Genomic DNA, 26,691 nt, shown 5'->3' on the forward strand with positions numbered 1-26,691 from the left:
ATCGTTCCCAGATAGTCGCATTGTATGGTTTTGAATCTATTCCTTTTGAACCCACTTCCGGGGTCCCTCAGGGCTCAAATTTAGGACCTCTGCTATTTTTGATGTTCATCAATGACCTTCTCAATAAAATGACATGTAAATCTATAGCTTATGCTGATGATATTAAATTATATACCAATATATCAAGAATCGAAGATTGTTATTTACTTCAGTATAACGTAAATACTCTAAATGAATGGTGTAAAACTAACGATATGTCTGTAAATATAAAAAATTTCACTTTATTAGTTTTACGAAAAAAAGGAATAAATAGTGTTGGTGTTGTTCGTGATTTAGGTGTGTGGTTCGATTCGTCGTTAAGTTTCAAATGTCACTATGAAATCATTGTGGAAAAAGCTAGTAGGTTGCTAGGATTTATGATGCGCACATCAAAACCATTCTAGAATTTAGATTCACTAAAGGTACTTTACACCTCACTAGTAAGACAGCAACTTGAGTACTGTTCGTCAGTCTGGGCACCCATTTACAAAGCTGACAAAGATAGTATAGAAACAATTCAATGGCGATTCATTAGACACTTAAGTAGCAAAATGGGATCGAGACGAGCCATACCTGAGTATGAGGACCGCTTGGTACATTTTAAATTTCAAAGTCTTACGTGCAGGCGTGAAATTGCTGACATGACTATCCTACACAGGATTGTGCATGGGACTTACAGCAATGACTTATCAACAGATGTTCATTTTATAACTCGAAAACAAGCCACTCGCAAACCTACAATTTTTGCGATACCGCACTGTTACAACAATATCGCACATAATTATCCACTTTATCGTATGTGCCAATTATATAACGAGTTAAGTAATCATAAAAATTGTGAGATCGACATATTTAGTCAAAGTTTGTATAATTTTAAAATAACAATTAAGAAACACTGTAACATAGCACCCAAGGATTAGTTGTACTTACATATTTTCAATGTGAGTGTAAATAATATAACGCTGTGTACAATAGTTAGATTTACAATTTTATAATGATAAGTACTTTATTTACAATATTTTCTATTTCATGTGTTTTTGTACCTTAATTAAATAAATAAATAAATGAATAGCAATATTAATAGGATCTTATATAATATTTTATAATTTTCTTTTATATTTTCACATTTGATAAATTGTTAACTGTCATTATTTGTTTCTGGACGATTTTACGCATTTGCTTATCCCTTATAGGCGTGGCGTAGCCCGGGCTTAAGTCACACCTATACAGTCTTTTCAGTGTTTCAATCTATTTTGATTGTAGTTTTAGGCTATTCTGTTAAAAAATGAAAACGCGCAAACAATCATGCCGTACCAACTTATCCCTTGAAACTAAAAAAGAATCTTTTTTAAAATTTTTGAAAAAAACGTAACGTTATTTAATATTTTGATCTGAGTCATTGCATATATTGAGTTTTGTAATCCGATTTTATTAGAAATCCCAAGTCTGTGTCCATAAGTTTGACATTGTCAATAAGAGCGTAGCACGTTATCTGTGAACGATTCCATAGCTTAGCACTCCTTTGCATATTTAGCACTCCATCGAAGAATTTTTGAAATCAAAATGACCTTAATCGATAGGTCTACATTAGGTCTATATAGGTCCTTTTTTGTGAGGTCGCCTATAGTTTTTTAATATTTTTAAATTTTGCAATTTAGCTTGCAACCAGTGGGCTCCTTTGCACAGGATGCCGGCTAGATTATAGGTCGGCGCCTGTTTCTGCCGTGAAGCAGTAATGTTGTGTTTCGGTCTGAAGGGTGGCATAGCTAGTGAAATTACTGGACAAATGAGACTTAACATTTTATGTCTCAAGGTGACGATTGTAATTGTGGTGCCGCCCAGAATTTTTGGGTTTTTCAAGAATCCTGAGCGGTACTTCATTGTAATGGGCAGGGCGTATCAATTACCATCAGTTGAACGTCCTGCTCGTCTCGTCCCTCATTTAAAAGGAAACTGAATATTTTTTTATTTTTTTTTATTCTGTATCATTAGGTCAGTATTGGTTTATAGTTTTTGCTTTTATATTATTGATTTGACTTTTTTTTATTAAGAATTATAAATAATTTAATACTCGTGCATGCATTCATCTACTCTGCGACTGCGGCCCACTAATGCATAAGCGTAACACAATCTTTGGCGACTACATCGTGCCACCAGATGGTGTTTGCAATACTTGTGTCAAGAAGATACTGCGGTTCGTAAAGGCAGCAGGGCTTGACGACGAGCTTTAGTATGAGTGGTGAACACAATAGTTCAACTTTGGACGCGGTGTTACTAGGAATCTTTAGGACTAGGAAATAGCCACCCTCTTCAAATAATAATAATAATGCACTCAACGCACCTAGTCATACAATTTTATTGCATCAATTCAAAAATATATAAATAAACTGCTCTCATGAAGCATAAATTTTAGTCTCTTGTTTACTCGTCATGAGAATGGCACTTGTTGCTTATGTATATTAATAATCGTAAAACCAATAACTTCACCATTTCTTAATAATCAATGATTCCCTGTATACTAGGACTCACTGAGCACAAATTAAAGAAATATATTGAAGCTTCTTTGACAAGGAAAGCATACAATACTAATGCATAGTAATAAAAATGCAATATCTTATGTTATTGTCACTCTCTGTTATTCCTTGGCATGTTAACAACAAACTGATGTACGCAGACATAAAACTGGAAACCATTAAGCAATAAATAGAAAAGTACAGTAAGAGCTACCAGTTAAGACTTAACAGTCATAGAAACAAACTTGCTTTTCAACTTCAGGGAGCCTTACCTTCACTAGGCTGAAGCGCCACTGTATTCAGGGACTATCAGCAAGATTTGTGGACAAGAATTGAGAGACTTCTCACCGGAAAAGCCTCTCCTAAACACAACGCCAAAATACAATCATTTTCAGACAGCTTAATGGATCATTGTTGAAAGAATACAAAAAAAAAGAAATTGTCACTCTACCCTCTATGGTAAATAAATACATTTCCATTTTTTTTCCTGAATAGGCAACATACTACGACTGGGTCCAGGGTCCATGTGTCGGGATCGGGTGTCCAGACCCCCTATTGATTAAAAACCTCCTATATGCTTGTAGATCGTAAGCTTTGCAAGCGAAGCCAGACGGGGGCGTGGAGACAAAAGCATTGCGTAAAGTCGTCGCTTCGCCGTGCGTCGTCCACCGCATTAATCACGGAAATTGTTCCAAAGAGTTGTGTGACCTGATTCGTGGCGCGGAATTCCAACATCGCAAATTACATAACAAAATTAAACAGTTGGACATTCGACACAATATAAGCCTCTTCAAAAACTGCGTGAACCTCATAGATGACTAAATAGGAAGGAAAGACTTAATATTAAAAGGCATTAAAAGCATTTATTTTCTGAAAATTGATTCCTTAAGACTTCTTTTTGATGTCATTTCTAATATACTAGATACTACTACCGCTTCGGAAACAAATGGCGCTCTGATAGAAGAAGCGGCGCAAGAAACTCACCCAGCATTCTTTTTTTGCGCTCTTTATAATAAAAATATACAATATTGTTAAATCATTGCTATTGCTATAAAATAATTATAATTTAGTCCCAGGCTATCCGATCAGTTAGATATTCAGCTGTTGAGTAATAGGATTTACGACAGAGCCATTTTTTAATAATGTGAATTTTTAATAATGTTTTTTGAACAGTGGCTGGGACTTTATTATAAAAGTGTATACATTTACTCTTAAAGCTATTATGTATCTTATGAAGCCTACTAGAATTAGTTACAAGCAATCCCTTATTTCTAGTGTTATAATAATGAAAATCACTCTTAAGAGCATAAAGGTGACAATTTTTGTGAACGTATATTAAATTTTCATAAATGTACTGACAATGAACAGTCATAATATTTATTTCTTTAAATTTTTCTTTGAGAGAATGTCTATAACCAAGCTGATATATAGCACGAACAGCTCTCTTTTGCAGAGCAAACACTATATCAATGTCAGCAGCATGACCCCACAGTAAAATACCGTATGTATACTGGGAAAATAAGTGATGAACACTAATCTAGCGGTTGCAACATTCGTGTACTCTCTAATCTTTCTTACGGCATATGCTGCAGAGCTGAGTCTATCTGTTAGTTGGGCAATATGTGGACCCCACTGAAGCTTTTTATCTAACAATAACTATTAAGTGCGAATTCCTTGTGGTATTACTGTCACCTACATACATACATGCAGAATGACGGCAATACAAATGAATTAAGATAGTGGAAAATGATCGCCATGTATTTTATTTAAAAGAAACAGCAGTTTCGTTGACAAAAGACTTACCTAACGATGAAATAAATTGATTAGAATAGATACAGGTCGTGGAAGAGATTCCGGAGATAGATATACTAAAAAAACAGCATATTTACGAGTTATGCCACGTCCGCCATTTTGATTAAGAGGATTCATATAACAAAACAAAAATTACAATTTCGTTTCATACTCTTATAAATAAGTGTAGTTTTTGTTTGTTTAAAAATTATTAGAATTTGTTTAGTTTTGAATAATGCTGCTATATTGTCAAAAACATAAAATGCCTTATACAATGACGGAAATTTTTATTCTAAAACAATTATCCAATATTGAGCTAGCTTGATATAAGATATTAAAATAAAGTCACATTCAGAAATTTCTCTCACCAGCAAAAAAAATTTAAAATGGAAGAAATCTTGCTTCTATGTCATTATCTAGTTTTAACAAAATAATTTTCATATTATTATACACATCGTAGAAAGGATTTCGAGTTTTTTTTTTAAGTTTTAAAAATAAAAATAAAAAAGCGTTTATATCTTGTAGAGTCCTCTTACTACTAAAATACTGCTTATTCGGTGGTGATCTATAAGTCACCTGAAAGGCGACATGTTTAACGTAACTATTCAAATTCCAATTTTTTTATTCAAATTAGGATGTGATATCACCCATTCCAAAAAAGTATGCCTCAGACCTGATAAGAAGAACGGGCGCAACAAACTCAGCGGGTTTTTTCTTTTTTTCATAACAAATATAGTTTCATAGTAATATTGTAGAATTAAACTTATTATTTAATAGCCTGACGGCGGTCGCTCCATTCCTAATCTGTGGTATCATTAACTTAGTCATTTTTGTTATAGTACAGTATAACAATTCTTTTGAATTTATGTTCAAATAAACTTTATTCTTATTAAGACCTATTGTCACTTACATGAGAAATTAACATTTTAACAATTAAAGTAGGTACTTACAAATAATGATTCTGGCAGGATACAATGCACCCACAAATATAAAACAACCCACTTATGTTATTGAAATGTTTCATTATTATTGAGTATATGCCTATGAAGACTCGCCTTAAAAGAATTCAATGTTTTGGCAGTTCTTATGTCCGAGGGTAGGTTGTTATATATCTGAGCTCCCTCAAATGTGAACAAAACATTAACATTAAGTAAAACATTATTAAGATGGGCGTCATAAATAGAGCACGGCAATACTTCAAGCTGGCCCACATTCTAGCGCTCTACAAAGCGCAGGTCCGCCCACAGATGGAGTATTGCTGTCATCTGTGGTCTGGCGCACCCCATTTGACCGCGTGCAACGCAGAGCTACTCGAATTGTTGGGTATCCAGTGCTCTGTGAACGGCTCGATCACCTGGCATTGCGTAGAGTCGTCTCTTCATTGTGAGCCTTCTACCGCATTTATCAAGGGGAGTGTTCCAAAGAGCTGTTTGCCATAATTCCTGCCGCTGAATTCCACCTTCGCACGACATGCCATAAATTTATTCATTATTACAACATGGATCTGTGGCGTTACTCCACAGTGCAGTTTTCAAGGAATTTTCTTCCAGGTACAACCAATTTGTGGAATGAGCTTACTTGTGGTGGGTTTCCGGGACGAAACGATACGACGTTCAAAAAAGCGTGGATACCTTCCTTCAAGGCCGACAACGCTCCGGAATATCCTCTGGTTTTGCTAGAGAATGTGGGCGGCGGTGATCACTTAGCATCACGTGACCCGTACGCTTGTTTATCCCCCTCTTCCATAAAAAAACCTTCCTTTTGTACAATTTCTTGGTTCTTGTTGTAAAACATCACCCCACAAAAAACTTACTAACTCGACTTCATCAAGTGTCAGATTAACTTCCAATTTATCCTCTTTATAGCATAAAAAACATAGTATAAGACTATCAAATTACTTTGTACATCTCGACTGACTCATAAACGAAAGAACAAGAAAATTAAAACGCTTTACACATGTAATAATAGAGGAAAATTGTGAAGAAAACTCATCTGCCACAATTCTGTGCAGTGGAAAACTAGAATGAGTCAGAACTTTTATAATATATGTGTTTTGTCTGATACCGCCTACGTGCTACATCACCGATGTATAGAGAGCTTGCACACTGACCGGAGACGCACGCAACAGATACCGCATGAATCCGTACATAGAAATTTAAAAACTACTGACGTACTTTTTCCAAGTAGTATGTACCCTTATCCTCTTTATTATAAAACCATAAAAATTATATCCTTACTTTATATAAATTTAGTACTTAGACATTTTTGACTGTATAAGTCACACTGTTACCACCTTCGAAGGCATAAAAAGATTTGTTTTTTCCTGGAGTCATCATTTTTTTATTTTTTTTTATTTTTTTATTTATTACAGCTTTGACATTACAATGACTAAATAAAATAATGGTCCCACAAAACCATCTTGATGGATTGTCTGTGGAATCTGAGCTATCTTAATTATAACATTTAGTAACTTAAATAGATGTAAAGTTATGGAGTTTTATTTATAAATGTGGAGGTGAAAATATTATCATTATCAGTCTCTAAAAAAATGGCTTACTCATGTAATAATTTGCATGTACATAGTCATCTATGTACATGCAAATTATTCAGTAAACTCTAAAAAAATGTATTATCCAAAGCAAAAGACAAAGACACAGTTATCTTAATGAGAGTGTATAATGAATACCACCAGGGGGTGACTTTATTGCAAGGGATAGCAGCTAGATGGGATCCAAAGCTGCATCTTTTAAGCTATAGCTACACCTAGTGAAATTATTGGGCTAATAAAACTTAGCATTCCACCTTCGCACAACACGCCACAAGTTAGGATATCATCCCCACCATCTGGATGTGTGGTGGTCCTCCACAGTGCGATTTTCAAGGAGCTTTCTTCCTCGTACTACGAAGCTGTGGAATGAGCTTCCTTGTGCGGTGTTTCCGGGACGATACGACATGGGTACCTTCAAAAAAGCGCGTACACCTTCCTTAAATGCCGGCAACGCTTTTGTGATTCCTCTGGTGTTGCAAGAGAATGTTGGCGGCGGTGATCACTTAACACCAGGTGACCCGTACGCTCGTTTGTCTTCCTATTCCATAAAAAAAATACCATTGAATGATGTATTATCTTTAATTGTTACATATATCAGAATTGTACCTAGCATAAGTTTATATTAATGTGTAATATGTGCAATGTTGATGATCCAAATAAATAAATAAATGAAATAAAATCCAAAGCAGAAATAGCGATCCCTACTTAATACTTACTTATTAGCGTCAAACGCATAATGATGGCCACTACAGTACCCCCGGTTCAATCCTCGCCTGCCACGTACGATGTAAGTACGAACGTACTCCTTTGACTCGACGCTTTATAAGGCCGACAACGCACTTGTGATTTCTCTGGTGTTACCAGAGATTATGGGCCGCGGTGGTCATATACCATCAGGTGACCCAGGTACATAGACTTCCAATATAATATATATATAGAGATTCAGCAAGATAGCGAAGGAAAACGAATCTATTGTAACTAGCGAAAGTTCAAAATAGACAGCTACGCGTGGCAAATTGCTATGTTTTTAAAGTGATTACTGACTACCCTCACTTCTGGGATTAATACACAAAAAAAATTTGAAAACTCTCTCAACTGAGCTAACTGTTCGAGTGATGTATCGTCATAAAATCTTGTATGCTTTGTTCAACTCTTAGGTTGTGGCTACGCTTGGAATTAGCTCCTAAGGACTTTGAATAATAAACTAGCTAACACACATTGACCAATCAATATTGATGACGCATTATTGGGCTGTCCTGTCGTTTGTTTACGTTAATAAAAATGTTAATTGAGTGTTGTAAAAAAAAATTAATTGAGTGTTGTATCTGAAAAGAAGTCTTTTATGGAATAGTACGATTTTATCAGTAGAAGATTAAATAGTTTCTTTTTATAACACGTCAACTTAAGTTCTGTGATATGTGTAGGTATCTTGTTAAATATTCTCGGCTCTTCTCTCTTGTTTGCAAATATGGTAGTAATTAGTATATTGGAAGTCTATGCACCTGGGTCACCTGATGGTATATGACCACCGCGGCCCATAATCTCTGGTAACACTAGAGAAATCACAAGAGCGTTGTCGGCCTTATATAGCGTCGAGTCAAAGGAGTACGTTCGTACTTACATCGTTTGTTTACTACACTCCGCGGATAGAGGGTGAATATCATGTTGAGAAATCACATATCTACACACACTCACATTTTGTAGAAATTAGGTAAATTTGGTTAACTAGGGTTGTCTCGGCAAAATATCTATTTTGACTTCCGGTTGAATTTTAATTTGTATTAACCTTGACAGAAAGCTTTCAGATAATCCTCGCGCGATATTTTTGAAGACAATAAATTTTGATATTATTACTATACTTACTTATATACTTATTCATTAAAATAGATGGGGAAGGTCGCTTCCTACTCGCATCAAAGACTAACGTATAGTGTCACTAAGGCAGTCACAGCTGAATATCTAAGCGATCGTACGGCCTGAACTAGATTATGATAATTAAAAAAAAAATGAAACGACACAACGATTGCGTAATAGAATTATCTTTGATTAACGCGAGTGTTATACACTTAAATAAAACACTTTTTTATTATTATTTCAAAAAGTTATATTTTAATTATAATTTTAAGCTAACGCAATGTTTCGTGACCTTTTCAAAGCACTTTTTCAGGGGACTGCGGTTGACAAGAGTCATTAGTATTTGTAATAGTTGGCATTATCAAGCATAGCGTTTATTGTTGCCTCGAAGGTGGTATTTTAGGTAGACAAATGGTTTTTGGCAAAAAAAAAATACCACCTCCGAAGCAACAATGGTGCTATACTTCACAATGGTACTATGACAAATACTATCACGACTACTGTTCACAGCAGTCCCCCTGAAATCGTGCTCTGAAAAAGTCACGAAACGTCGGGCTAGCTAAAATAATAATAAAATGTAACGCTTTACGCAAAAAACAATGTAAAAACACAAAAGTGTGTGTATGTGTGTTATTAAAACGACTTCATTAATTCAAAAATAAATATCTCAGGCCAATGAGCAGTCACCTTTAGTAAAATCTTTGATGCAGTGTTTTTATAAAAACAGAGTTAGTGTGTTGCCAATTTTTAATTGAATTTACGGTGGATTATAGCCAAATTATTGCGTGGGTTAATACGGGGAACACCTCCGAAATGTGTTTTAAATCGTCTTTTTATTTGTATATTCTATAAAGTGCAATTGTGATGTGAATTAATATCATGAAATGCTCGAGAATTTGCTTTGATATTTTTTTATACAATACTAGCTGACCCAAAATGCGATGTTCTGAACATAATAAAAATGTGCTGTAATGCATGTAAGTATTTGTCAAAAACAAAAAAAAAGAAAGATGCATATATTATGTAGTAATTTCGATACTAATTAATCTAAATATAAATTTTCCTTGAATTCTTGAAAAACACAAAAATTCTCAGCAGCAATATAATAGCGCTCGTCACCTTAAGTCATAAGATGTTAAGTCTCAATTGCCCAGTAATTTCACAAATAATGCTTACACATAACTGCTTCACGGCTGAAATAGGCGCCGTTGTGGTACCCATAATCTAGCCGGCATCCTGTGCAAAGGAGCTTCCCACAGATCTTTTTGTGTCACAAACAGGAGGAGGTTTCATTGTACCTACTAATAGACCGGTACACAAACATTTTACTAATACCAAGCCTATGGAGAGTTTTAAAAATTACATTTGGCTCCAACGTACTTTGTGTAATGCAATCACAGCGATTCGGTACTCTTTATCACACCACTCCATTTCAATATCGCAAAATATTGTACAATGTATTGGCGCCAAAATGAGAAAACTCAATGAACAATCATATTAAAATGACAGATTCCAAATTCAAATGTAATATTTTGCTTATTTTTAATTGTAACAGTATTTAAAGCCAGACTTAGTATTGATATAATTTACTTTGTATCAATAAACTAATATTACGTGTCAGGACTACAGAGTTTTTGAAGTGATAACTTCTTATGAGAGGGTAAACCATGTCGTTACGTACCGGGTTACGACGCCAGTCTGTCTGGCTTCCCTTTCTCTCACGCATACGGCAGCAATAGGCAGGCTCCTCCTCTCACTCTAACCAATTGTTACTTTTATAGGATTAATTAGTGATACTAATAATTTACATATACAAAATTCTAATGCACATATTCTTGTCTTAATTGTTACTAAGAATAAAATATATTTTATAATTAATAAAGGATTGTATTAATAAATAACCTTTCCTTACATTTTCATATTAATATACAAAAAAAAATTAAGTTGACCTAAGTCTTTCTCGAGTACACAATTTCAATATTGAATAGTTCAAATTAAATAAGTTTATAATAATAATTATAATATAATAATAATATTGACACACTTTTTACACAAATTATCTTGCCCCAAGTTAAGCATATATAGACTGTGTTATGGCTTACAAGACAATGATATATTTAATACAATATACTTACTTAAACAAACATATATTCATATAAACATACATAAATATATTAAAATATCCATGACTCGGAAACAAACATCTATATTCATCATATAAATGCTTGCACCTACCGGGATTCGAACCCGGGACTTCTAGCTTAGTAGGTAGGATCGCTAACCACTCTTTTTTTAATTTACTGACGAGGGGGGGGCAAAGTAGAGGTTTTTTTAACAAGGAGGAAATACATTTATGTTCTACCCGTGTGCACTATATGTCACTGGAGTGTGGGTCTCAACCGCTTAGACCATTTTCTAGTTAGGTAGAAGTTGGCTAAGTTTGGTGATACCCACAAAACCTCCTCGAACCTTTTTTTTATGAAAATAAGGGACGAGACGAGCAGGACGTGCAGCTTAACGGTAACCATCAGCTGATGGTAATTGATATGTCCTACCCATTAAAATGCAGTACCGCTCAGGTTTCTTGAAAATCCCAAAAATTCTGAGCGGCACTACAATTGCGCTCGACACCTTGAGACATAAGATGTTAAGGCTCATTTGCCCAGTAATTTCACTAGCTACGGCGCCATTCAGACAGAAACACAGTTATGTTTACACATTACTGCTTCACGGCAGAAATAGGCGCCGACCTCGGCAAGTTCCCCTCATTGCGAGGTATTCCGGGGTCTTTAGAGGGCATCTCACTGGAAAAAAATATTTCACGGCTGAGATTCGATCCCTCGACCTGGCGGGGTTTCAGCTTCGCAATCACGATGATTCAACCACTGGTCCAATGACCGTGTAACGGATGGGTCAACTTATGATAAGTGCTCATCATTGCCCACATTTTCATGCCTTTTAGAAAAGTTAACGTGCTTTTTTTTAAAACGATATCGTTCGAAATACAACAGCAGAATTCCGCAAATAATTTATTAGAATTTTTCACCAGTCTGTAATATACTTGTAACTTGATACCAATAACATGTCACACCATTACTAATTATCAAACACTCTAGTACTTTTATCGCTTCTGCAGTATGAATTTTCACTTTATCGCTCAGTTGATGAATGGCCAAATCAATTAAACTTCTACCTTTATTTGTCATGAAAATAAGGGACGAGATAAGCAGGACGTCCAGCTGATGGTAATTGATACGCCATACCCATTTCAATGCAGTGCTGCTCAGGATTCTTGAAAAGACCAAAAATTCTGAGCGGCGCTACAATTGCGCGCGTCACCTTGAGACATAAGATGTTAAGACTCATTTGCCCAGTAATATCACTAGCTACGGCGCCCTAAGACCGAACTCAATAATGTTTACACATTACTGCTTCAAGGCAGAATTAGGCGCCGTTGTGGTACTCATAATCTAGCCGGTTTCCTGTGCAAAGGAACCTCACACTAGCTCAACTACTTATAAGGATTTTTCTCGAATGTTCTCGAGTAGTGTTTGAGCTTAATTGTAGTGTCGCTCAGAATTTTTGTATTTTTCAAGAGTTTTGAGAAGCACTGCATTGAAATGGGCAGGGCGTATCAATTACCATCAACTCAACGTCCTGCTCGTTTCATCCCTTATGAGAATATTACACAGAATGTGGGCGGCTATGATACATACTGGCTGGATGAACCTGTTATCGAGAACTCTATTAATTTAAAATTAACTTACAGCTATATATTTATTATAGTTTTCTACTTATATCTTCATAATGTCAATATAGTGCTTAAAATGATAGGAGTGGAGAGAACGCCTGCAGGCTATTTAATTGTGTGGGACATAAGCAAAACTCACCTATAACTATGTATATAGTTACAAGCCTACCTCGCCTGACACCGACTCGTCAATTAAAATGGGACCATAAGGGAAGCACCAGCTTTTCAAGTGAAAAAAAATCATCCAAATCGGTTCGCCCAGTCGAAAGTTCTAAGGTAACAAACATAAAAAAATACCGTCGAATTGACAACACCCTCCTGTTTGAAGTCGGTTAACAAAAGTGTATTCGAAACACAAGGATAATTTTCCTATTCTGACATCTATCACTTTGTTCCTAACTTACTATCTAGCAAACTGTCAATGTCAAACTGCCACAGAGTATATTAGCAGCGCTGACCACAGACTAATATTTTCAATAGACAGCATTATTTAAGTACAAGGCACCTTTCTGTCTACAATATTATATTTGTAACAGTGTGATGACGTGACGCGTTGTGCAGGGCAGCTGTTGCTGGGCAGACGGGTCTGGGCGCTGCGTGAGGCTCACAGACACCTCGCTGTTAACCCTCAGCGAGGTTGAAAGGAGAGCGCTCCAGCAAGCAGCCCTGGCGAGGTTACAACAGCTCAACCTGGGCACCACAATCAAGATACCTGAGGGTAAGTCAAATTCAAATTTGAATATGAAATTTAAATCAGTTGTTGAATATCAGAATAAATCTAAAAGATCAGGTCCAGATCTGAGAAGAACAGTTGCAACAAACTCAGTGGAACTTTATTTACGATAAAAGATAACAAAACGCGTACGCCTTCCTTAAAGGCTTGGTCTTGTGATTCCTCTAGTGTGGCAAGAGAATGTGGGCGGCGGTGATCACTTAAAACCAGCTGCTATGCTCGTTTTCTATAAAAAAAGCGGCGACTCGTGAAGGGTTCCGTAGCTGCATGTTACATAATATAAAAGTTATATAGAAAGGAAAATGATATTAAATTATTTATACGGAAAAGGCAAAAAATATTTTATTTTAAATTTTTTATTATATTTTTATAAGTATGGGGAACCCCCAAAATTTAATGTTTTTTTTTTCTATGAATGTTCATTAAAATATTTCCTCAAATGAAAACTTCTGGGGCCAAACTATGTAAAGTTTTTATGGGACAAAATGGCTGAATGGTAACTATTCCGCATCAAACTTAAGAATCACCTGAATCGTTTCATAAATCTCAGTGTAATCGCTGTACTTTTTCAAGTTGCTTAAAAAACTCAATCCCAACAATAAATAAATATAACTCTATTCGAATTTTTTTAATGCAGACCTTTAAATTTGTCTAGCCATGAATCTTATAACGCATTGATTGCTTGTTCTAGAAATTTCATTGACTCGATGTCGATTTTTTTTATGGAATAGGAGGACATACGAGCGTACGGGTGGTCACCTGTTGTTAAGTGATCACCGCCGCCCACAATCTCTTGCAACACCAGAGGAATCACAGGAGCGCTTCCGGCCTTTAAGGAAGGTGTATGCGCTTTTTTTGAAGGTACCCATGTCGTATCGTCCCGGAAACACCGCACAAGGAAGTTCATTCCACAGCTTTGTAGTACGTGGAAGAAAGCTCCTTGTAAACCGCACTGTGGAGGACCGCCACACATCCAGATGGTGAGGATGATATCCTAACTTGTGGCGTGTCGTGCGAAGGTGGAATTCGGCGGCAGGAATTAGGTTAAACAGCTCTTCGGAACACTCCCCGTGATAAATGCGGTAGAAGAAACACAATGAAGCGACGTCTCTACGCAACGCCAAGTGATCAGGCTTTGTCTTCTAAAAATGACGACAATTGTCTTCCAAAAAGGGTGCTCAGATCAGGGATAGACGAGGGTCAGTCTTCAGCTATTATAAAGTCTGGAACGTCTTCCAACCAATTTACGGTAGTTAGTGATTTGTTCGGTTCAGAGTCTTGCCGGTGAGTCCAAGGTATACTGTAAAAAAATGATTTGCTGAGAAGTTTCTTGTCTTGGCCGAAGTTTTCCCGACTTTAAAGGAGGATGTTCTCAATTCGTCGGTATTTTCTTTATGTTAATTTTCTCAGAACTCTCGACTGAATGAACCAATTTTAATAATTCTTTTTTTTTTAAAGCTCTTGGCTCCGATTCCAAAAATAACAATAATTATTACTAAATCATATTATCGCAGTAGTTTAATTGACTTTTAGATAGTCTAATAAGTTTCATATCATTCTACTTAGATTATATACAATCTTAAAGCTGGGGACCGAGCCAATGGATTTGAGGAATCGAGTGGAGCTAGGTTACCTCTCTCGCACAAGATCGCTATAGTTTTAATTAGAAGCATTTTTTATTTATTACAAACATAATACAATCTTTACAAAACTAACAAAACAATGTCACGTTGAATAGTTTTGGTGTACAATTAATAAATTTTCGTACTATTTTTAATTTAGATTGAATGATTAGCATGGCTTCAACTGTAAAGTTAGTTAGATTGGTGATTTTTTTTCGCACTTTCTATAAAAAGTAGAAATGTAAAGACGAAATGAAGTTTCGTCTCATATTCTGTAGATATATATGTTTTTTTATAAATAATAAGCTTTATATAAACATATATGATTTCTTGGGATAGTGGTCTTAATAAGAAGAATCGCGTAGCGGGAAACTTTATTCCATTTTCTGTTACCTTATACTTTAAAGGATTTCGGTAAATTCTAGCTTTAACAACAATACCAGCCTTTTTAGTTTGAACAGCGGTGTCTAATAATGCTTTTACAATTAGCTTGGGTCAATCTTGGTCTGTAGACGGACTGCTTTGCTACGAAACGCGTAGCTGCACTCGTAGCTGTCCTATTACTTATGTAGTGTTAGGAGATGCAATACCCACTACTATCGAAAATAAATCAAATCATATCAAAAATAAGTATTAACCTTTTTATTTAGATAATATATTATTATAAATGTCAAATTTTTTTGAGTTATCTTGAGTGTTAATTCCGTTAATATTTGTCTACAATCAATTCGACACGTCCTTCGCCTCAACACGAGGAATCCTCAGAAGATGTTAACTTGCCAAATTCTGGCACGAGTCTCGATTTTATACTCAAGATAACTCAAAAAATTTGGATAATTATGGAGTAAATAAATTACTACCTATTATATAACAAAGTCCTCCGCCGCGAGTCTCTATCTGTCTGTTCGCGATAAATTCAAAAACTACTGCACCTATTTTTGTACTATTTTCACCAATGGATAGCGTGGTTTTCGAAGAACGTTTTAGTATATCATTTGCTAAGTTTTTGTGTATATTTACGATATTTGTTGGAGGTGTCGGAAAATAGCCGTCTGCCCCTTGAGATATTAAAAAACAATGTATGGTGGAATTGTGTATCTTATATAGGTCTACAGAAAAGTTTGCGAAAGCACTTGTCTATCTCTTAAGGATAACATACTACATCTATGAACATACTTTAAAAAAATCGCAATTATAAAGTGGTAATGTAAAAGCCGTTTATACAAATACGATATTAATCCTTTTTATTTTATTACTACATATTATAAAATCATTTAGAAATAGGTTTTTGTTTCGTTTTGAACTCATTGATTGTGATTACACATTTCCGATGGCTTTAGGTTACATTATTCCCGGATACTTAGATTAAGGATTGGTCTCCGCTACGCACCAACTAGATACCGCAGGCGTAGTCGCAAAGTGCGGCAACTTTTACTACACCCAAATGTACTCGAGACAGTCTTGAACAATGTGTGACGTTCACGTGCCACATGTTCTGATAAACTTTGCTAATAATTGAAACTAAAATGGAAGGTTGCATAGTAAGACTTTGTAAAAATAATACTACAAGAAATAAGAAAGATACTGGGATCACATATCATCAGTAAGTATTTTGTATTTTATTAATTTCAATGTAAAATAACACGAAGTGTATGTAACATTTAACATATGCCATCGAGTGTCAAAATGAGCTTACATAATTTTTTTTTCTATTGACAGAACGCTAGTATATAATAAACTTAGATTAAGGTTTGGTCTCCGCTGCGCTCGAACTAGATACCGCACTACCTAAAAATAATAGCTTTTTTATAACGGAAACTATTAGATGCTTGTGTGCGTGGCTTCTTGACACTCAATAGAGAATATTTTGACATGCACCATACGAAATGATTGAAAACATATTTCGACGTTTTGTGCGGCGCAGTGCCGCTTTAATTCGGTCCGGCTTTAAATCTATACATAAGTTGTAATCTTAGATCGGCAAAACAAACCATCTCTAATTGCAAACCCTGAACGTCTGGCGGGGTAAACCTTGTAAATACATGGAATATATCAATATTGTGATTACTATTTGTGAGTATAAATTTAAAAGAAAACTTAAAATTTAACATCATGCTTCTTGAAGCAGAGTGCTCTATCGTAGGGAAGGGAACGACTCGTCCCACATCGCCGCCACAAGCATAAATATTATCTGTCGAATTGTATTTATTTCTACACAAAATATTTCCAAATGTCTCGACACCATGACAGACTTATGACGAAACAACACTGAAATGATTAAAAAGTAATAAATTGAAGTTAAACGCGGCGATATCGTAAACTGGCACACGACCAAGAGTTATGAGTGCTGATGGTATAATCACATCGCATGAACAATGTTCAGGCTGAATAAATATAATGATCTGACGGTGAGACAGCTTTGTGATCGCAATCTAGACAATCATAATTATATGAATACGAATCAAGTTGATATATCGATAAACATATGAAGAAACATAATATGGTTTACTATTTGAAGCACATTGTTGAAGTGTATATAAGATACATAATACCTTTAAGGGTAAATGTATACACTTCTATAAGAAAGTCCCAGCCACTGTTCAGGCATTATCTATAAATATTTTTAAATTTTTTATAAAAAAATGCCTCTGTCGTAAATCCTATTACTCCACTGCTGAATATCTAAATGATCGGACAGCCTGGGACTAGATTGTGATTATTTTATAGCGATAGAAATGACAGTACTGACTGTATATTTTTATTGAAAAGAGCGCAAAAAAAGAATCCTGGGAGAGTTTCTTGCGCCGCTTCTTCTCTCACAGAGCGCCATCAAAAAGAATTCTAAAAGAATTAATTTCTGAGAAAATAAATGCCTTTTTTATATATATACACTTCTCTGTGCGAACTATATAAATATATATAGATCATTGTTTGAGGCTCTTTCACGCCTAAACCACTGATCGTATCCACATGAAACTACGACCATTCGATGCGAAATTTATCCTTGATGGATTATGGCTACTTATTTTTGTTATTGTATTTGTAATAAGATGAATCAAATTTAATTTATTTCCTGAAGTGCGCGGGAACGACTAGATACTACCATAATATGTGTATAATTAACAGTCTTCCGCGGCCGAAATAGGCGCCGTTGTGGTACCCATAATCTTGCATAACATACTTTTCTGACTTCTTCCTCTTGCTAATGGAAGAAGAAATCAAACCTTTCATACTTGCACTCTTTTTCTTCGTACTCTGACTGCTGAACGAAAGAGATTGTACTTGCATATAAGATCTCTTTGTTTAAATTTGAGAGGTCGATCAATTGATCAGTTAACAGATGGGATTTAGTAGATGCCACATAGAGGTTTAATAAGGCATTTATTGAAAAATAAATGAATGCAGTTTTTATTGTTTTTTTAAATTAAAATAAAGTCTTCTTTCGGTAAAATGTTACATCTGCAATATTTAAGGTGGCATAGCCCAATCCATGTGGCATAGCCGTGGGACGCCCTGTATATATAGCCCTACCCACTTATATATAAGAGGTCCCGGGTTCGAATACCGTTAGGTGTAAATATTTATATGATGAATATTGATGTTTGTTTCTGGGTCATGTATGTTTGTATATCGTGTTATATATATCGCTGTCGTGCACCGATAGTACAGGCTATGCGTAGTTTGGGGCAAGATAATATGTACTGAACACAAATAGGGTTTAATAATAATATTGACACACTTTTACACAAACTATCTTGCCCCAAACTAGGCATAGCCTGTACTATGGGTACATGACAACGATATATTTGATACAATATACTTACTTAAACATATATAAAATCATATAAACATCCATGACTCGGAAACAATCATCCATATTCATCATATAAATGATTGCACCTACCGGGATTCGAACCCGGGACCTCTAGCTTAGTAGTCAGGATCACTAAACATTCAGCTATATGGGTCGTCAATCGTTTGTAAGGCCGTTACGCTTAAAATATAGTACAAATATTTTGATCGAAGCGTTTTAACCTCAGTTTATCAAGAAGAAAAATCTTTGTTAGTTTGCAAATACTATGGAGTGCTGGAGACAAAAATAAAACCTAGATGATAGCTTACAATGAAGAGAATATATGTATTATGTATATATTACATAGAACTAGTGGACCCGACAGACGTTGTCCTGTACACACGCCTTAAATCGGAAAATTGAAAAATCGGTCCAGACGTTAGGAGGAGTTCAGTAACATACACATGAGCAGGAGAATAATATTATATGGACTGTGAATTCACTGGAACACACAAAAAAAAATTATCAAAATCGGTCGAGCCGCTTAGGAGGAAGTTCAATTGTGAATCTAAACCATTCTCGAATCCATCTGAAGACACACACCAATCTTAAATTCACTGGAACACACAAAAAATCATCAAAATCAGTCCAGCCGTTTAAGACGTAGTTCAATTGTGATTGTAAACCATTCTCGAATCCACCTGAAGACACACAGAAAGATTCATTAAAATCATGCCAGTAGTTTAGGAGGAGTTCAGTTACAACAGACGCACAAAAGAAATATATACATATTAAGATATGCAGAGAAAACCACAATATACTATCGTAAATATTACTCAAATTACCTGTTAATTTGCTACAATAATTCCCACGTGTATAAGTGTACTCCTTAGCTATCGTCTGTAGCTAACCCACGTATTTATAGACTGCTTACCTCGAATCGTTTATAGCACACACAAAGTAAACGTGCTAACACAGTTGTATATTTTTCCATTGCTCATTGCCTTAATGTTATAAGAGCCCCTTATAATGGTTTGATATGCTAAATTAAAATTAAGTTCAGAAGGACCTCTATAATCCAAACATCTCTGTAATCCGAACACTACTCAATTAATTGCTTCGAATGGACTGACCAAGGAGATATTCCTGTGCCAGAAATATTCTTTTACGTAAATTGCGAGATAAAGATTTTTATTTTAATATTAATATATTATATAGTTCGATCTTTCGTGGCGCCTTTGATACACTTAATCACGATCTGTTGTGGAAGAAGCTGCGGGACACAAGTGTCCCTTCTGAGATTGTTGGCCTCCTCGAGTATTGGTACCGTAACCAGACCAACAGTGTCAGATGGGGCTCTGAACTGTCAGACTGCTATCAGCTCCCATGTGGTGTGAGGCAGGGGGGGCTTACCTCTCCTGATCTATTTAATATCTATATGAATGATTTGATCGGGGAGCTGAGCGGGACTCCAGTAGGGCTGAGGTTGGATGGCAGTGCAACCTAGTTTCTATTTGTAATTTATATTTTTGACTTTATTTTAATTACATATTTTATACTGTGTCTGTACTATGGATTAAGGATCTGAAATAAAGTATTATTATTATTATTTAGATAAATTATATGCCTAGATAGAGTCTCTTGCTGTTAGACAATTTGTTCAAAAAGTTGTTCAATGTGTATATAGTGTGCATAGTGTTTTTGTTTGAATAAAATATTTTTGAAAATAAGTTTTAAAAATAAAATGAAATGAATAATTTAATTGTTTTTAAACATTATTCAAATTTTAATACTTAATATCAGAATATAAGTACATGCTGAGTTGGGACCATTTTTCGAATCGTATATAGTAGAAATGTTTTAGTCTTTTTTGTTTTTTTGCTTGTTTATCAATCTTAAGTTTATATTTATTTTTATCGTATATCTTTTGGTATTTGTACAAAACTACGTATACGTTTCAAAATAAAAAAAATTTTCTTTCTTTCTTCTTTCTATATTTTAAGCGTAACGGCCTTATAAACGTGTGGACCTATTTGTTTTTAGTATTGTCGAACTTCAGCAAAGTATGAACGCGTTAGCGGTCCTTAATGAAAAGCACCAATTCAATGAGATGTGTTTTTACATAGTTTTCGCTTTAGCTATGTAACTTAATTAATATGTAGGATTGTATTTGTTGGATGCGATTACTAATTATGACAGTAAGAACGCAGAGTAGCTCGAATTGTCGGGGACCCAGTGTTCTGCGAACGGCTGGATCACTTGGCGTTGCGTAGAGACGTCGCTTCATTGTGTGTCTTCTACCGCATTTATCACGGGGAGTGTTCCGAAGAGCTGTTTAACCTGATTCCTGCCGCCGAATTCCATCTTCGCACGACACGCCACAATTTAGGATATCATCCCTACCATCTGGATGTGTGGCGGTCCTCCACAGTGCGGTTTTCAAGGAGCTTTCTTCCTCGTACTACAAAGCTGTGGACTGAGCTTCCTTGTGCGGTGTTTCCGGGACGATACGAGATGGGTACCTTCAAAAAAAGCGCGTACACCTTCCTTAAAGGCCGGCAACGCTCTTGTGATTTCTCTGGTGTTGCAAGAGAATGTGGGCGGCGGTGATCACTTAACACCAGGTGACCCGTACGCTAGTTTGTCCTCCTATTCCATAAAAAAAAGAACGATCGTGTTCACCAGGCATCTTTACACAAACAACGAATTCAAGCTCTAAACGTTGATGCATCCAATATATAATTATTTATATTTATAAAGTTAATTCTTTATTACTTTTTATGAAATATTTGATATTGGATGCAGAACCTTACAAGCTAAACTGTTACTAATACTGTATTGATTGAAAAGTTTCTCGTATGTTCTTTTAAAAAGTTCTACTTTTTCCGAACATTTGATAGATTCAGTAATTTAAAAAAAAATTATAGTGACGATTCAAATAGTTTAAGCCTAATTAAATAAAGTTTATTTGATTTTAGACTTTGAAAAAAGAATTAAACCTTATTGGTAATCCGGAAACGACCAATTTGCAGTAATAAATGTTTAAATAAAAATTAATTACTGCATATATTAAATAATTGGACACAATTTAAGTGTATTTTTAATTAGTATTGTAAATAGTTAAATTTATATCGATGCCGATACGTGAAGTTTGTTCTGCACGAATGACATATTAATGAATAAGATATTTGAAAGAATCTTACTTTATTATTATTGACGAATATTGATGAAAAACTGGGTCCCACAGGGTATATGTACTTGGTCAAAAACACTTCATCGACGCTTAGATACTAAACACTTAGTGAGAAAGAATTTCTTGACAAAGAATACTGAATTTGTTAGAGTTAATTCTTTATTTAAAGCAGTGAAATCTGCATTCTTTAATTACGTGTTCCGAGAAACGCGTAGTTATTTATGGTGTTACTTTGTTTTTAAAACATGTACTTACACTAATTATAGTAAGGAAAATCTGTAACAAGGTCAAAGCAGTAGTTCACTCTACGCCCAATAGCTTACAGTTCCTAAAATAGTGCGTTGTAAGTAAGCAAGCCGGTTCAAACTCTCAGGTGACCCACTCTTGTGTTGCCATAAATACATTGACATGTGACAACCGGTATTTACAAGATGGCCGACTGAAAATAAATACGTTACGCAGATGTGACGCGCTGTGATGTCATATCAGACATTTAATGAGGATTGTCTATTACCACGTAGATTTCAATTCTGGTTACAACCGACTTCGAAAATCTTGAACTGCCTAATCGTTTGTTCGGTATATTGAGAGGATATAGATATTTTTAATATTTAGGAAGAACATAATTTATTTTTCAATGTTTGATAAATATCATTCGTGGAGCATGTTGCGAAAATAAATATATCGCAATCATATTTTCACTAACTGCCATTGTTTTTTGTTGAATTATGTATGTATATATAACTATCACAGGCCATTGATGTTTAAACTGGTACTTATGGAGTTATTAACTCCAAATCGCAACTACGATACAAGTAAATTAATTATTCGAATAATAATTGGAATTTCTAAAAAGCTTTTCTCTGTTATCGGGAGAACTCAACGCCACGTAACAGGTCACTTTGTGGGCTATATTTGATTAAGAATGCTAATTTATAATGTATGTAAACAATATATTTGACATCACTTTCGCAGAATTTGGCATCGGTTCCACCTAGCCGTAATAATTATAAATGTTATAACGTCACTAGCGATGAGACGAATATCGGTGCGATAATTAATTGAATATCTGTTTTAAATAAATTATATAATATACAGAAGTTATTAGTTGAGAACTGTCTCAGATTTAAGAATTCTCTATATATATATAATGAAAATGGTCTTTTCAGGCTCTTTCAAGCCTAAACCAATCCTATCGACATGAAACTACCACCATTCGATGCGAAATTTATCCTAGATGGTTTATGGCTACTTATTTTTCGAATTCCAACGTTCCTTCAATAATTTATTTCCTTTTAAAATTCGCGCGGGAACGGCTAGTATATATATATATATATATACATTTTTGTTGCGCTGACGCGATCGAGACAAGAATTTCGTATTCTTGTAACACAAATTGACCAGTTACGTTCCGATTAAAGGACATCGTATGATGCGTATTCTCGGGCACTGGTACACCTGGGTCTGCCATTACAAGGTCTCCTCAGATGGTGTCGAGTCTCTTCGTACCTTCGTTTTACCTTCTGGACCGTTCGTACCGTCACACCCACCATTCTTGCAGTGCGACGCATACTAATGCCTAGTTCCAGAAAAGCCATGATCCTAGCACATTCTTCAACTGAAAGAGGCATGATAAATAAATGTTATGTGCTTTTTAGCATAAATTTTTAAAACAAGACCCATCGATCTTGAAAAAAATTTAAAACAGAAAGAAAAATGTGAATGGAAAAATTGTAATTCGGAAACGTCCACTTTGAAAAAGGAATGGTTTAGTTTTTGAAGATTTTTTTCAGCCAATTCTTAAAAGAATGTTACCGACTATAAAGTTTTTATGTACAAAATTAAATTCTCTTTGGAGTGCTTTTTATTTCGAAAGTATATCTTGTGAACTTAAAACGTTATCCCAATTTTAAAAGTGTGATACTTACTTTTGAAGGCCAGTGTAGTATGAACTGTGTTTCAGCTGCTGTCAGTGACTTCTCGGTACCAGACATAATTACCTACATAGTCAAATCAAATTATCAAAATCAGATAAAATAAAATAAAAATACTGTCTAAATACAATAGTGAGTATAAAGTTGTGTATTAAGATGTTTTATTGTATTAAATTCTCGGTCTCTTGGAAATTCAGCCCATGGAGCGAGTTTTTGGTTGTTTTCTTGCATTGTAATATGGATATTGTTTAACTTGAGAAAAGCTTAGGCTATCGTGTCGATGTCCGTCGAACTGTGTGCCCTGCCCACTGCCACTACAGTTTTTCAATAATCTGGGTTATGTCGGTTACTTTGGTTCTCCTACGGACCACACACCCCACCACACTCACCCTGATGAAGGTCCAACGAATGGTCCGAAACTAGTCGGTACCAACACAGATAAAACGTGAGTAAAGCCGTGTTAATAAATAAAATAAAATAAAATATCTAGCTAATAGTTTTTGTATTGTAGCTAAATTGCTAGCTAGTTAGTAATTGTAATTTCAAGAATTAACTTACACTGGAAATACACAATTGTATAATTTATGTAATTTGATAAAGGTGTTGAAAATGAAAGAAAAAGAAAATGAATCAATCAATATTTATTTAGGTAGGTTTATTGGAGAGTAGAAGTTTATTTTAATTTTGAGTTATAAAGAGTTATCGAACTATAGCGGGTTTTCTGTAGCTTCTAAATCACTGTTGCAAGCCCGACGGTGTTTTACTTACCTGGCAGTAAAACTTAATGGATGTCACTACACAGGCCAGGAATATTAGTTTGGTGTGTGTGACAAGCCACGTCTTACACTCGCGATTTGTATGACACGTTATGTTAGTGTGCTTGAACTGCTCAAAATAGAGGTTAGTTCTAAACTTTACTTTTTTCGACGTTTTCACAGCTGTCATAGTCTATCTAGACGTATAAATGATCTAAGTATAGCAGAAACAATTTATTTTTAACAACACACCAGTGATACGCACTATGAATGGCTTGTGAAAGGTCATTTTTATTTTCATTAAGGATTGCACTCACTGACCTGTATAAATAGCACTGGACAGGCTGTTCCATGTTTGACAGCAAATTTTTTGTGCCTATTTGAAACGCCACTCGCGAGCGTCCAGAGAACTAATTTTGACGTATAATATAAATGGCTGCGAAGGAACGTACCATACTCGCATTTTTAATTAATTTCGTTCATTTTCCTTGTTATTTATACTATAATTTTTTTTGTAAATAATTTCCCACTTACTATCGATGTTTGCTGTGGTTGTCTTCAATAGTTTTAGTACCGCAGACTCTCGCTACATGGCCAACAGCGCCAAAATGGCGAACATCAAACACTTTGACAGCCGCCAGTCCAGTGGTATATAGTAGAGGTCCGTGATTGCACTGCATATTTGACGTTTCTTTGTTTTTTTTTTTCATATTTTTTTAATATCGGGGCCTTAAATCAGTTCTTAAAGAGTAAACTTCCTATTTACATGACATTACAGCCTATTTTTGTAAATATTCAGCATGATCAGACTGTGGGAGCTCTACGCCATTGAAGTCACGTACGCATGTTGTTTATTTTGATTTGAGATTAAATATTATTGTAAAATCTATCTGCGTGTAACATAGGTAAATAAAGGTACTGGTATTGTCATTGGAATTATGACGTCTTTTATCGCTTCTAGACATTTTATTAAACTACCTTCAAAAATAGATGTTCCTTTTTTTTTCGTTATATGATCTCCTGGTTGGTGTGGCATTTTATGACCACAACGTACTTCATTGCTTCAACGTAACGCATAAAGAATGTGTTTAATTAATAAAAAACCTGATCGTGTACGAAAAATACCCAAAATATTAAATATTATATTAATATTTTGGGTATTTTTTGTATATTATATATTAATAATTTAGATTAACCCTCAAAACATTTCTATTAGTCTCGGTATAATATCATGTGGGTGATATCTTAAATTGTCACAACGATATTTAAATTACTTATTTATATAAATACTTGTCAGTATCTGTTAATATTATTATAAATATTGGTACTGTACCATTCTGTAATCAAACCAAATTATTCAATGCAAATAAAGTTTTTCTTATCTTAACAATTTGCTATGTTTTAAAGTGACTTCTGGGATTAATTACACAAATAAAATTTGCTAGTGCGTGCGAGTGCTCTCCAACTAACACGGAACGTCACGGGTTCGAGTCCCGCATCGTTCATAAAATTTTGTTTTCAAATTTTAATTATGTAATGAATTCTAGAAGTGAGGGTACTTTGAAACATAACAAATTGTTTAGATTTGCAAGAGCGACATCTCAAGTCAAATTCCTAATATGCAAATATTAGGGTTGAGCAGGTTATCAGGTAAAGTAGATCCTGTGAATGAAGCCACAACTTGAGAGTTGAACAAAGCATACCAGATTTTATCAACGATACGTCACTCGAACGGTTGGCTCAGTTGGAAGAGCACTCGCACGGAATGCGAGAGGTCACGGGTTCGAGTCCCGCATCGTTCATAAAATTTTGTATTCAAATTTTATCTTATCTTTCTGATATGTAATTTTAAACTATATCATTTCAAATATTATAAACGCCACAACACGATTAAAATGAATTTTCTCGATAGAAAATTTTACTAATAATCAACGCAATAATTGAAGTTCAAACTAAGTTTGATACACTTGTACTGCATTTTAGGAAAACTTTTCAAAAAAACATTTTCACTTAATTCATTAATTTGACAAATTTAAAGAAAAATATATAGCCAGCGTAAACTGCTTTTTAGTTGTTTTTCCTTATTTTTACCTCAAGATAGATCCCCCGCAGCTATGCTCTTCATAAAAAGTGATTTTTCTATCCTATAGGTACGGCCACATTAT

At 34.9% G+C, this 26,691-nt stretch overlaps 1 protein-coding gene across 2 annotated transcripts in view; it reads left to right on the forward strand.

Annotated features, from left to right (window-relative positions):
• Window positions 1-26,691, forward strand: part of LOC126970788 (rho GTPase-activating protein 6-like) — a 155,654-nt gene that overhangs the window by 72,933 nt on the left and 56,030 nt on the right. For both annotated transcript variants that reach the window (XM_050816880.1, XM_050816879.1), the window contains one exon: window positions 13,058-13,214. In XM_050816880.1, coding sequence (XP_050672837.1) covers window positions 13,058-13,214 — 157 coding nt within the window. The remainder of the gene's footprint in view (window positions 1-13,057; window positions 13,215-26,691) is intronic.

The sequence above is a fragment of the Leptidea sinapis genome, chromosome 22, assembly GCF_905404315.1.
Source record: "Leptidea sinapis chromosome 22, ilLepSina1.1, whole genome shotgun sequence".
In the NCBI taxonomy this organism is placed as follows: Eukaryota; Metazoa; Arthropoda; class Insecta; order Lepidoptera; family Pieridae; genus Leptidea; species Leptidea sinapis.